Source organism: Cherax quadricarinatus, chromosome 19 (genome assembly GCF_038502225.1).
Source record: "Cherax quadricarinatus isolate ZL_2023a chromosome 19, ASM3850222v1, whole genome shotgun sequence".
In the NCBI taxonomy this organism is placed as follows: domain Eukaryota; kingdom Metazoa; phylum Arthropoda; class Malacostraca; order Decapoda; family Parastacidae; genus Cherax; species Cherax quadricarinatus.
This window is the reverse complement of record NC_091310.1, coordinates 33665287-33679940: the sequence shown is the minus strand read 5'-3', so window position 1 is coordinate 33679940 and position 14654 is coordinate 33665287. Positions and strand designations below refer to the sequence as shown.

The following is a 14654-nucleotide window of genomic DNA, read 5'->3' as shown; positions in this document are numbered from 1 at the left end:
GTGACAGTGGTGGAGTGTGGTGACAGTGGTTTAGTGTGGTGACAGTGGTGGAGTGTGGCGATATGAACACGCTGCTACTCAGAGGGGTAATGCCTGCTGTATTTTGGGCACTCGCCCCAGTGATAAACACGTAACAATATGTACTAGACATGTATCTCTCACATCTCATGTACTGTATATGCCATCTTTATACCAACAATTTATCTCTTAAACCTTTTGCACTATATTATGTAATAAAATATACCTATTGGTAAAAAAGAATGAAAAGATGGGGTGGTAGGGAAAGTGGAATATTTAAACGGCTTCAGGAAGAAATCCAAATATTCTTCCTTGAAGCCTTTTTATCCACTTCTCTGAGGCTGTGGGTCCCTCAATTTACATCAGAGGTGGACCCTATCACACACACACACACACAAATCTATATATATATATTTATTTATATATATATATATATATATATATATATATATATATATATATATATATATATATATATATATATATATATATATATATATATATATATATATATATATATATATATATATATATATATATATATATATATATATATATATATATATATATATATATATATATATATATATATATATATATATATATATATATATATATATATATATATATATATATATATATATATATATATATCTGTAAAGGAAGTGTAGCGCCAATTCCTTGGATCAAATGCCATTCATCGGTATCAAGACATCCTTTGTGAAGGGCAGCAACTTGAAAATTCGATTATTCGTCATAAATCAGTCCAACACGAGGAAAATTTATGGTCATTGCAGGAAAGTCAATTTTGTTTGCTTATTTCGTAAAAAAATGCATGAAAGGTAGCGACTGTCATTAGTTAATGAACAGGTAGCACCTTCAGGGCAAATTCTTTCCTTTGCTTTTTTTGCTACTCATTTTTACTTTTTACTCCTTTTCAGCCTTCACACACACACACACACACACACACACACACACACACACACACACACACACACACACACACACACACACACACACACACACACACACACACACACACACACACACACACACACACACACACACACACATACGTGAATGTGTATTTGTGTATATTTGAACGACATGATGGAAGGGATAGACTCAGAAGTGTCCCTGTTCGCAGATGATGTGAAATTTACGAGGAGAATTAAATTAGATGAAGATCAGGCAGGACTTCAAAGACACTGGACAGACTAGACACCTGGCCCAGCAACTGGTTTCTTGAATTTATCCCCGCCAAATACAAAGTCATGATGATCGAAGAAGGGCAAAGAAGACCGCAGACGGAATATAGGCAAGGTGGCCAACGACTGCAAACCTCATTCAAGGAGAAAGATCTTGGGGTGAGTATAACACCGAGCACGTCCCCGGAAGCACACATCAACCAAATAACTGCTGCAGCATATGGGCGCCTTGCAAATCTCAGATTAGCATTCCGATATTTAAGTAAGGAATCTTTCAAGACACTGTACACCGTGTACGTCAGGCCCATACTGGAGTATGCAGCACCAGTTTGAAACCCGCACAGGGTCAAGCACGTTACGAAATTAGAGAAAGCGCAAAGGTTTGCTGAAAGGTTAGTTCCAGAGCTAAAGGGAATGTCCTCTAAAGAAAGGTTGAGGGAAATCGGGCTGACAACACTGGAGGACAGGAAGGATAAGGGAGACATGATAACGACATACAAAATACTACGTGGAATTGACAAGGTGGACAGAGACAAGATGTTCCAGAGAGGGGACACAGAAACAAAGGGTCATTCTTGGAAGTTGAAGACTCAGATGAGCCACAGGGACGTTAGAAAGCATTTCTTCAGTCATAGAGTGGTCAGGAAGTGGAACAGTCTGGCGAACGATGTAGTGGGGGCAGGAACCACACATAGCTTTAAGACGAGGTATGATAAAGCTCATGGAGCAGGGAGAAAGAGGACCGAGGCGTTCAGTGAAGAGGCGGGGCCAGGAGCTGAGTCTCGACCCCTGAAACTACAATTAGGTGAGTACGCACACACACGGACACACACACACACACACACACACACACACACACACACACACACACACACACACACACACACACACACACACACACACACACACACACACACACACACACACACACACACACACACACACACACACACACACACACACACACACACACACACTCACACACACACACACATGACGGAAGGAATAGACTCCGAGGTGTCCCTGTTTGCAGATGACGTGAAGTTGATGAGAAGAATTCACTCGATCGACGACCAGGCAGAACTACAAAGGGATCTGGGCAGGCTGCAGACCTGGTCCAGCAATTGGCTCCTGTAGTTCAATCCCACCAAGTGCAAAGTCATGAAGATTGGGGAAGGGCAAAGAAGACCGCAGACGGAGTACAGTCTAGGGGGCCAGAGACTACAAACTTCACTCAAGGAAAAAGATTTTGGGGTGAGTATAACACCAGGCACATCTCCTGAAGCGCACATCAACCAAATAACGGCTGCAGCATATGGGCGCCTAGCAAATCTCAGAACAGCATTCCGACATCTTAATAAGGAATCGTTCAGGACCCTGCACACCGTGTACGTTAGGCCCATATTGGAGTATGCGGCACCAGTTCGGAGCCCACACCTAGCCAAGCACGTAAAGAAACTAGAGAAAGTGCAAAGGTTTGCAACAAGACTAGTCCCAGAGCTAAGAGGTATGTTCTACGAGGAGAGGTTAAGGGAAATCAACCTGACGACACTGGAGGACAGGAGAGATTGGGAAGACATGATAACGACATACAAAATACTGAGAGGAATTGACAAGGTTGACAAAGACAGGATGTTCCAGAGATTGGACACAGCAACAAGAGGACACAGTTGGAAGTTGAAGACACAGATGAATCACAGGGACTTTAGGAAGTATTTCTTCAGCCACAGAGTAGTCAGGAAGTGGAATAGTTTGGGAAGCGATGTAGTGGAGGCAGGATCCATACATAGGTTTAAGCAGAGGTATGATAAAGCTCAAGGGTTCAGGGAGAGTGACCTAGTAGCGACCAGTGAAGAGGGGGGGGGGAAGGAGCTCGGACTCGACCCCTGCAGCCTCAAATAGGTGAGTACAACTAGGTGAGTACACACACACACACACCCTGTACACTGTACACTGTGTACGTTAGACCCATATTGGAGTATGTAGCGCCATTTTGGAACCCTTACCTAGAAGAGCATGTAAGGAAACTAGAGAAAGTGTAAAGGTTTGCAACAAGACTAGTCTCTGAACTGAGGGGTATGTCCTACGAGGAGAGGTTAAGGGAAATCGGCCTGACGGCACTGGAAGACAGGAGAGATAAGAGGGTATGAAAACGACATATAAAATACTGTGAGGTATCGACAAGTTGGAAGGAGACAGAATGTTTCAGAGATGGGACACAGCATCAAGGGGTCACAGTTGGAAGTTGAAGACTCAGATGAACCACAGGGATGTTTGAAAGTATTTCTTCTGTCACAGAGTTGTCAGGAAGTGGAATTGTCTGGGAATCGATGTAGTTGAGGCAGGATCCATACATAGCTTTAAGAAGAGGTATGATAAAGCTCATGGAGCGGGAAGAGTAATCGAGTAGCGGCCAGTGAAGAGGCGGGGCCAGGAGCTGTGACTCGGCCCCTGCAACCACAACTAGGTGAGTACTAACACAAACACACACACACACACACACACACACACACACACACACACACACACACACACACACACACACACACACACACACACACACACACACAGTCACACACACACACACACACACACACACACACACACACACACACACACACACACACACACACACACACACACACACACAGTCACACACACACACACACACACACACATATATACACACACACACACGCGCGCGCACACACACACACACACACACACACACATACACACACACACACTCACACACACTCACACACACTCACACACACACACACACACACACAAATTTATATATATATATATATATATATATATATATATATATATATATATAAATATATATATATATATATATATATATATATATATATATATATATATATTGTGCATGTGCGTAGAATAAAAAAAAACAGTGAAAAACAGTGAAATTCCACGAGTGTGGCACTGGTCCCAGCGTGACACCTTAAACCACTCAGCTGCTGCTGCCTTATAACGTTAGGCAGCTTTCTTGAGTTCAAGCCATGTTTCTTCCTATCCCCGTGCACACCAGTAATCTCTTGTTATGAGGCATCTATATCTGAGGGGTTTAAGGTGGGAGCTAAACCATACTCGTAGACAGCACACTACAACAGTGCCGCATGTTTAGAATCTTCCAGCGTTTTATAAACTTTAGCAAATTTTTAATTCGGACACTCCGAATCATTTTCATAACAAGTCAATGATAGTCATTGACACCACTGTCTTTCCATTGAAAAAGAAATATATGCTGATTAATCTTTTTAAAAGGTTTTCGATATCCAGTGTATTTGTATTGCATGCTTCATCATTGGCATTATGGAGCGTGCAATGTAAATTTCACCTGTAAATTTGTTTCAATGCAAATAGATGTAGTGAAGACTAAGGGCAGGTTCTCTCAGGTGATATAAATACGTGACTTGAATGTTTCAATACCTTCTATGAACTTTAAACAGAATAGGTGTATATCGGTGGCAAATACTTTAACCAAAGATAATAAAGTAAACAGGGATGTTTAGATCCTTACGGTCTTGTACAGGAGGCTGCGTTGAGTGCTTGCATCTCCTGCCCTCCGTCTTGCAGCTGCATATGTTGCTGCAGTTGCATACCGAGCTGCGGATGAGGCAGGTCGAGCAGGTCAGGATACTGTTTACCGCTCCCTAGAGACACCTGAGATACTGAGCGACTACACACTCTATGAAGAAAGATATCCTTGTGACACACCGCGTCTTTCCACTGGCCTCTGTCGAGGGTGGTGTGTCGCATACCACAAACATCGAGTTTAGGACTCTCAACGAAGGCGACAGTCGCTGCCAGTGCTTGTGCGCCGGAGCATTCTGGCGGTTCTTGTCTGGCGGGTTCGGCAGCGCTCATATCAATGACACTGCCAGGAGGAAAGTCTCCCGAAGCGCGTCTATGTCTGACGTTCCAGGAGGATTCAGGAACTTGTCTGCAGGGTGAAGACTCCTCGAGGTCACTGGATGGTACCATGTGGTATCCGGCCAGCTTGTGAGGAGCCTCACATTCAGAGCTCCTCGATGACTGAGCTGTCTCGACACTGTCTTCGTCCTGCCGCTGAACACGACTCACTCGAACCTTGCAGTACACTATGCTACATACGAGAAGTAACACCAAAATAAGTATGGAGATTCCCCCTAACAGACCCTCCTTTATGTAACTAACGTCGATGTTCGCGACTCTAACTTCGGCTACTTCGTGCGACACCTGAAGAGTGAAGTTGGTCTCCCCTAACCCAGCTCTGTTCTCCGCTACACAGCGATACGTGCCCTGATCTTCAGACACGACATCAGTAATAGTCAAGTTTGACACATAAGACATGTTACTTGAGGTCACTAGATCCACTACAAAGTACCGTTGCAGCTCACTATCATTGTACAGAGGAACGTCACCCATGTACCACGTGACTGTCGTCTCCACCTCAGTTTCTACCCGACAGAGCAAAGACACATTTTCTCCGTGGGCTGCCAGGACCCTAGGAGCAAGAGCTGTGACCTGCGGTGCGCATAGGAATTCATCCTGGCCCAGCAGCTGCCAGTCGTGCCCCATCAGCCACTTAGGATGTGAACAGGAAGGCGGCACTGATGCAGCCATATTACGATCATGAAACCAGTGACGGAGTGATCGTAAATGGCAGTCACAGTGCCAGGGGTTGCCATCGACTCTGATCACTCGTAAGAGCACCAGCGGCTCAAGTTCACTGGCATTCAGATAAATTAGTTTGTTATAAGCCAGGTTCAATATTTCCATTTCCGTCAGGTTTCGTATGGCTCCTGTCTCGATTGTGTGTATTTGGTTGTGGCTGACATCAAGCTGGACGATGTGTGGGGTGCGAATAAAAGCAGAAGAGGAGATCGATGTGAGGGCATTGTGAGCTATGCGAAGTTCCCTCAAGCCCAACATGTCCATCAGGGCCGCAGACGGTATCGACCGTAGCTGGTTGTTACTTAGATCGAGCTCCATAATGTTTTCGACTCCGTTGAACGCCCCTTTATCCAGGAGTTTCAGATTGCAGTGGTTGAGCATCACTTTCTGGAGGCTGCGGAGGCCCGTGTAGACGAAGGAGTCTCGGGGGAGGATCCTCAAGTTATTGTGACTGAGATCCAACACTTGAGTTGAGGGTTCGATCCCGCGAGGAATGTCGATGAAATGTGCGTCCCGACACGCCACCATCTGTTTACCGTCGCGCCAGAAGCACTCGCACACTTTGGGACACCCGCCCCACACACCGAGACCCAGCCACGCCCACACCCACACACACGCCCACACTGAAGCCGTGCGCGTCCTGGGCTGACACAGAGTTGCGTGTTGACCTTGTGATGTGCACATGATCTGTAGGGTGCGGGGGCGTCCGTGGGGGCGTGGGCGTGGACAGCGTCATGCCGCCCGCATCGCTCCTCACCTCACCACCATCCCCGCCCATCCACCTCACAACACACAGCTGGAGGATGTGATGCTGGCACACAGTCCTCCGTAAATTCACTGGTTCTTCATGCCTCGTGTGTGCAGCGGTGCCACACCCACAGGAGCACCACAATCCTCCACCACACAGTGTTGCCATGCGGCAACCATTCTTCTTTGGGTTTTGACGTTACCAGCTTCACATCAGTCTGCGCCGTGTCCACCATTAATCTTCAGGCCAGTCTGGAAAGAGAGGGAGAATCATAATCGCGAAATGCACATATGTTTACTTTAAGAAAATGGCTTCACCGAAACCTTTCATTAGATGTAATATTTGACAATTTAAAACGTTTGATACCGGGCAGTCGCCATCCTAGTCTACCAGACTGAACAAAAACGACTGTTATGATCTTAAAAATATTTCTGGTAATATACCATTATAATTCCTGCATGAGTATTTATTTATACCGAGAAATGAATATTTATCGGTGTATATGCATTTAGAGAAATAAACAGTGAGTTTTTAATCTATATTTAGGGATTAAAGTATTTATGATTGTGCGCAGGAGAAATGCATTCTTAATGACCATAGCGCAGCCGCTATAGGCTTAAACTCATTAAAACCATACCACGGATGGGGTTAGAACCCGTGATCAGAGAGTCTTAAAATTCCAGACCGTCGCGTTAGCCACAGGACCAGCTAGCCACAATAAGATTCACCCAACTAGGCTAGCTGGCCCAGTGGCTAACGCGTCGGCCTGGGGTTTTAAGATTCTCTGATCGCGGGTTCTAACCCCACCCGTGGTATTGGTTGTTTGCAATCGTGTCATTACGATTTTGTGAGTCACGTTAAACTCATTAAAAAAAAAAAGCAAAAGACTAATTATATAAACATCACAGCACACTCCCTAAATTCTATAAAAATAAAGGATTTGGGTAAACTTTCAGAATTTATATACATAGATACATAAACCTCTCGGTGTATATAGTATACCCCGTTTTCATCTGAAGTCTCATTGTCGCTCTATACAAGGATTCAGAGATGATACGTCGAGTGTGAGTGATGTTACGGTCAGAATTATCACACCACCGAAGGGAAGAGGGTGGTTAGTTAAGTGACACATGTCTCTTATTGCAGAGTGAGAAGGGAAAGGCAAAAAGGGAAAGATTTACTCACATGTTACCAGACGCTGTACATAAAATTTCGCGAAGTTCTATTCACACTTAATAAACAAACCGGACTTCGGGCCACAAGGCATTATTGGATCCACTTTCTTCTAAAAACACTAAAATTATGATGATTAGCGAATACTGAGTGTCAGTCTGCTGAAAGAAATATTTCACTATGCGTTACTGTTCTTCGCGACAATGAAAACTCAGAATTCCTAAGATAGTTTAAATTGTTTAATAAACCTTTGGGACTGTTTAAGTAAATGGAGATGATACAAATATATTGTTCGAAACCTTACTCAGCACACATAGGCACATAAAAACAAAAGAATGGAGGAACACTGAAGAAGGCACACTGGCCCGTATAAAGCAGGTCTTTATCAAAACTACCTCGTCCCAAAGCTATCCAACGACACCAGTGAAACCCAGACCCTCCCACTCATATTTGTCCAATCTCTTTTTAAAGCTACCCAGACTTCTAGCCTCGATTAACCTACTCAGAAGACTGTTCCACGCATCGACAGCTCTGAAAACCAGTACTTAGCTGTGTCCTTACGAAATATAAGTTTATCTAACTTATATCCGTTATTTCTGGTTCTTACATGATTCGATATTCTCAGCATTTTATTAATATCACCTCTGCTTATGTCTATTATTTACTTATACACTTCGATGATATCTCTCATTCTACGTTTCTCAAGAGAGTGAAGATTCAAGGATTAGTGATGTATTGTTTGTAATGGCTACACAGGGTTTGACAAGGTTAAGGATCCCTAACTTTATTGACAAGCTATTTACAGGTTAAGGATTCCTAACTTTATTGGCAAGCTAAGAGCTGTTACCTACATCAGCTCATTTGAAAGCATTTTTATTGTTATGAGACATACAAGTAGGGAACAGGATGAAGTTGGAGCCATCTGTGGGCCAGCATTTTCATTTGATCAACTGACTTTATCTCGTTGACATTATTATGCTGTACAAATGTGTTCCATACTCGAGTTATCCTGGGTATGTATGATCTCAGATGGAGTGATGCTCCTGGAGAGCGAAACGTTGCCACAATAAATGTCACATTAGTTGCACTTGTGTCCTTTTACTTTACATGAATAGAGCTGTAAAATAACTTTTGGACTCCCGTTACTTATACTTCTTGAAACAAATCGAAGTAATCTGTTAGACTTATTGCGCACACTTAGGCACTGTTGTCTTGGTTTCAGATTTCTGTTCATCATGACTCTCAAATCCTTTTCACACTCCGTGTGACCCAGCTCTACATCACCTAGTTTATAACTTCGAAGGTTGTTTTCATTCCCAAGGACTAGGACTTTACACTTTTCCATACTGTACTTCATCTGCCACTTTCCAGACTTAGATATCAAACAGCCCATAACCTGAATGTGTATCATATGATATTGCTAAACATTTTGGACGAAAACTAAAATAATTTAAACTTAGACTAGTAAAAGTTAGTTGACTCTATACAGTAATTGTAAATGTATTTACTATTCGTTATCAAGGTATCTAGAAATGCCAGCGTTGAATTTTCTTTAATTTCACAGGTAAATATATATATTTTTTGTGTTTGGAGAATAGAAATATCGCAAATATACCCACAAGCTATGTTTTTTTAAAAAGTAGAGAATCATCAATGTGCCAACAACGATACAAGCTTTTGAAGGCAAGTGTATAACTAACCATTTTGCTTCTGCACTGGACAAGCACCTAAAGTCAGTACCTTACCAACCTGGCTGTGGTTCATACGTCAGTTTGAGTGCAGCCAGCAGTAACGACCTGGCTGATCAGACCCTGATCCACCATGAGGCCTGATCTCAGATCGAGCAGCGGGGGCGTTGACCCCCGAAACCCTCTCGAGGTAAACTCCAGGTATTAACAAAGAAAGACATTCGCCGGAGATGGACCGAGAAGTGAACTCGCAAAAACTACGTCAGTTTACGATATTGGTTAATATTAAACGTAAAGACTAAATTTGACGTATGCCATTTCCAAGAAAAAAAATCAGCAAAAAAATTTATTTTATTTAAAGCAAAGTTGCATTATTCAGTGTTAATTTTTCCAAAAAATGGAACATTAATAAATAATGATGCTTCATCTATACTAGCCAAATAAACTGAGATTCCTTATTTTTAAAGGACGTGTAGCGTTTACAATTTTAATGGCTGTACGTTGGCTTATTTCATTGGAAGTGATACCAGAAATAATGCAAGAAATTTTCTGGGATTGAGAATTTCAAGTCAGTTAAATGAGACAGTCACATATTATTGCATGAAAACCCGTTTTCAAAATTTCCCAATTTCCATCAAAATTGCAAATTAGTATCTACATCAGATAGAATCTGTCCAATGTGATGTCGACAAAGCTAACGAAAGGGGTTCCAGGAGAGAGAAGTGGAAGCGTTATACTGGAAATAATAAAACACTGTAGGAGCGTCAGGAAATGCTCACAACACTATTAGGGCTCAAAAACGAAAATGCGGTGTAATCAAGGAGGGGAAGAAAAGTTGAAATTGGAAGATCTGGGTAAGGCACAGAGGATAAGGGAGGGATGACTCCGTACACGTACTGGTAAGCATTTTTGCCGTTCTCTTTCTTTTGTCTCATTGTTTATCGTTTCTCTCTCTCTCTCTCTCTCTCTCTCTCTCTCTCTCTCTCTCTCTCTCTCTCTCCCTTTCTCTCTCTCTTTACACAGGGTTTTACAAGGTTAGATTAAGAATTCTTAACTTTATTTACAAGCTAAGAGCTGTTTCTCTCTCTCTCTCTCTCTCTCTCACTCTCTCCCCTTTCTCTCTCTCTCTCTCTCTCTCTCTCTCTCTCTCTCTCTCTCTCTCTCTCTCTCTCTCTCTCCCCTTTCTCTCTCTCTCTCTCTCTCACTCTCTCCTCTCATTTTCAGTCGCTGCTCAGTGTAATGTCATAATATTTTATCTGCTGCGTTAATCAAGACAATATCAGCTCAGGAACCAGTTTTACGATTACATATATCGGAGCACTGTGTAACAGCAGTGTCGGTCCTCGGGAGGTAAGCAAATATATTGTTCACTTTCTCATTGCCATTGATGATTGCTGTGTCCGATGTGAGTCTCTGTCCGACGGGTGTCTATCGTGTCTGTGTTTATTATGTCTATGTCTGTTAACTGTCTAGAGTGCCAGTGTCTGTTATTTTTCCATTGTGCCTACCTACACACAAACATACATGCACACACACACACACAAGGGGCCTGGAACTGTGGCTCGACTTCTGCAACCACAAATACGTAAGTACACACAAAGCCATCCAATATCACTGTAGAGTGGCTTTAGGCATTATTCAGATCGCCTGCTGCACTTATATATATATATATATATATATATATATATATATATATATATATATATATATATATATATATATATATATATATATATATAAATATATATATATATATATATATATATATATATATATATATATATATATATATATATATATTAATATATATATATACATATATATATATATATATATATATATATATATATATATATATATATATACCATATATATATATATATATATATATATATATATATATATATATATATATATATATATATATATATATATATATATATATATATATATATATATATATATATATATATATATATATATACAGTAGGTCCCTCGTTTTCGTAGTTCTCGGCAATCGTAAATTTCGCCAACCATAGGGGTATTTTCGTATAAACATGGACTCTCTTTTATCATTGACTCGCGAATAGTAGTTCGTCCAGGATGCTTACGCACGGTGTGAGCCGGGGAGGCCTCCCTACCCAGCCAGTCTGGCATTGTTTACCAGTGAGTGAAGGTCCCCTCAAGTTCTCCTACGAAATATTTCATAATAATCCACTCATTTTAGTGCTTGCAAGTACTAAATAAGCTACCATGGCTCCAAAGAAAGCTCCTAGTGCCAAGCCTGTGGTAAAGAGGTGAGAAATATGTACAGTGACAAAGTCTTGTACCATTTTAGGGAAGTGTTAAAGAGACGCCAGAAACAGAGCTCTCTCCACAGTTACTTTGCGAGACAGGACTAGAGTGACTCTCAAGGTGGTCCTAGTGGCATTAAGAAACAGAGAAGAGAAGCAACCCCAGAGAAGCAATTGGTACCTGAGGTGTTGCTGGAAGGGGATTCCCCTTCCAAACTGTAAACAATCCAATCTCTCTCCTCCTCCAGTCTCCCATACACTAAGAAGAATCTCCAATGAAGGTAAGTGTTATGCTGTTAATGTTTCATTCATCATTTCCCATTGTATTGTTTATGTACTACATGTATATTTCATGTAAAAAATTGTTTTGTTTTAATATTCTTGAGTGTCAGAAACGGATTAATTGTATTTACATTATTTCTTATGGGGAAATTGATTCGCAAATCATAAATTTCGTTTATAGTAGCTCCTCCAGGAACGGATTAATTAATTACGAAAAACGAGGGACCACTGTATATATATATATATAAATATATATATATATATATATATATATATATATATATATATATATATATATATATATATATATATTTATATATATATATATAAATATATATATATATATATATATATATATATATATATATATATATATATATATATATATATATATATATATATATATATATATATATATATATATATATATATATATATATATATATATATATATATATATATATATATATATATATATATATATATACATATACTATGAAAGTATAGAGAAATTATAGTAAACAATACTTTCGTGACTACTCACATTATCAAGGATAATAGTTCCTTGATAATGTGAGTAAGTCACGCGCTTGGAATTTCTCTATTACTTTCATAGTGGTTGTTTTGTCATATTCTGAAATCACCTGTTTACTGTGATCTTATTGCATATATATATATATATATATATATATATATATATATATATATATATATATATATATATATATATTCTTTCTTTCTTTCAACATATATATATATATATATATATATATATATATATATATATATATATATATATATATATATATATATATATATATATATAATATATATATATATATATGCATATATAATATGAGATGCACAATAAACTAGCCAGTTCGGTGGCAAAATTTAAATCTAACGTAACACTTGCACACTATTTCACGCAGTTGTGCTTCTGCAAACATGAGAATTCGGAGAAATTCATGGGAAATACGAGTGATGGGAGTGACGGGGAAAACAACAAACAGAGGAAACAACGAGTGAAGAAAGAACAACAAAACAGTCAACTCGAACTGAATAAATTGCGAGAAAAGAATGTGAAGAAAATGCCAGGCAGTGATGGTGTGCATGAGGGGAAGACAAGAGGCAGGTGTCCTTGTGGTGAAGACCAGAAGCAGGTGTCCATGTGGGAAAGACTAGAGGCAGGTGTCCATGTGGTGAAGACTAGAGGCAGGTGTCCATATGGGGAAGGTCAGAGGCAGGTGTCCATGTGGTGAAGACTAGAGGCAGGTGTCCATGTGGGGAGGAGCAGTGACAACATAATGAGGAGTCAATACGGAAAATCTCACAAAGAGCGCCCATGAAGGAGGGTGCACCTTCATGGTGCTGAAGGGCTCTTGATATGAGGGACTGGAGCTGATATAAACCTTGTCATTCCGTAGATCTAAGATGAATACCCTCCAGTCTTTCCTGGAGATTCTGTAGTGAGTTGTGGTGATTTTATCATGATTCTCTAGTGAATTGTGATGATCTCAAAAAGATTCTGCAGTGAACTGTGATGATTTTCAAAATAATTCTGCAGTGAACTGTGATGATTTCACCGTGATTCTGCAGTGAACTGTGAAAATATCGCCTTGAATCTTTAGTGAACTGTGATGATTTCACCAATATAACTCATAACCTATAACATATATCGATTTGTGGATATTGCTTGTCGACTGTAACCAATGCATTTTGAATGAGTTTGAACTGCAATAAATTCTTGCAGTGATAACCAATTAATAATGATAGTAGAAAAACTATTCAAAATAGAAGTCAACTGGTAACAACGGCAGCAAATTGTTATTGAAATAATTTTTAAGTTCAGCCCATTTAATAACCGAACATTATGTAGTGATTTTTTTGAGAAGATGGAAATTAAATCACTGGAGACTTAGGATTTAAAGACAATTTTAATATTCATCTATTCACTAGCAAAAAGTTGGTGAATAGCTGAAGATTAAATCGGCCATTTTTCGCTCATGTTTCCACTAACTGAGTCAGCCTTGTAACACACAGTAATTGAACCACAGTCCACTTTTCCTTCGTTTGGTTGGAAGAAGACAATGAAAATGGCTTTATAATTGTTTAAGGTGGATTTAGACGGTACTACGAGGAGATTAGATACACCAGACTAGGAGACCAGATATACCATACTAGGTGACCAGATATACCATACTAGGAGACCAGATATACCATACTAGGTGACCAGATATACCATACTAGGAGACCAGATATACCATACTAGGTGACCAGATATACCATACTAGGAGACCAGATATGACCATACCTAAGGAGACCAGATATACTCCATACCTACAGGTGACCAGATATACCATACTAGGAGACCAGATATACCATACTAGGTGATCAGATATACCATACTAGGAGACCAGATATACCATAGTAGGAGACCAGATATACCATACTAGGAGACCAGATATACCATACTAGGTGACCAGATATACCATACTAGGAGACCAGATATACCATACTAGGTGACCAGATATACCATACTAGGAGACCAGATATA

At 40.1% G+C, this 14654-nt stretch overlaps 1 protein-coding gene across 5 annotated transcripts in view; it reads right to left on the bottom strand.

Annotated features, from left to right (window-relative positions):
* LOC128688258 (uncharacterized) overlaps window positions 1–14654 on the bottom strand; it is a 159217-nt gene that overhangs the window by 66861 nt on the left and 77702 nt on the right. For all 5 annotated transcript variants that reach the window (XM_053775974.2, XM_053775973.2, XM_053775975.2 and 2 more), the window contains exon 2: window positions 4777–6911. In XM_053775974.2, coding sequence (XP_053631949.1) covers window positions 4777–6596 — 1820 coding nt within the window. In that variant the 5' untranslated portion in view covers window positions 6597–6911. The remainder of the gene's footprint in view (window positions 1–4776; window positions 6912–14654) is intronic.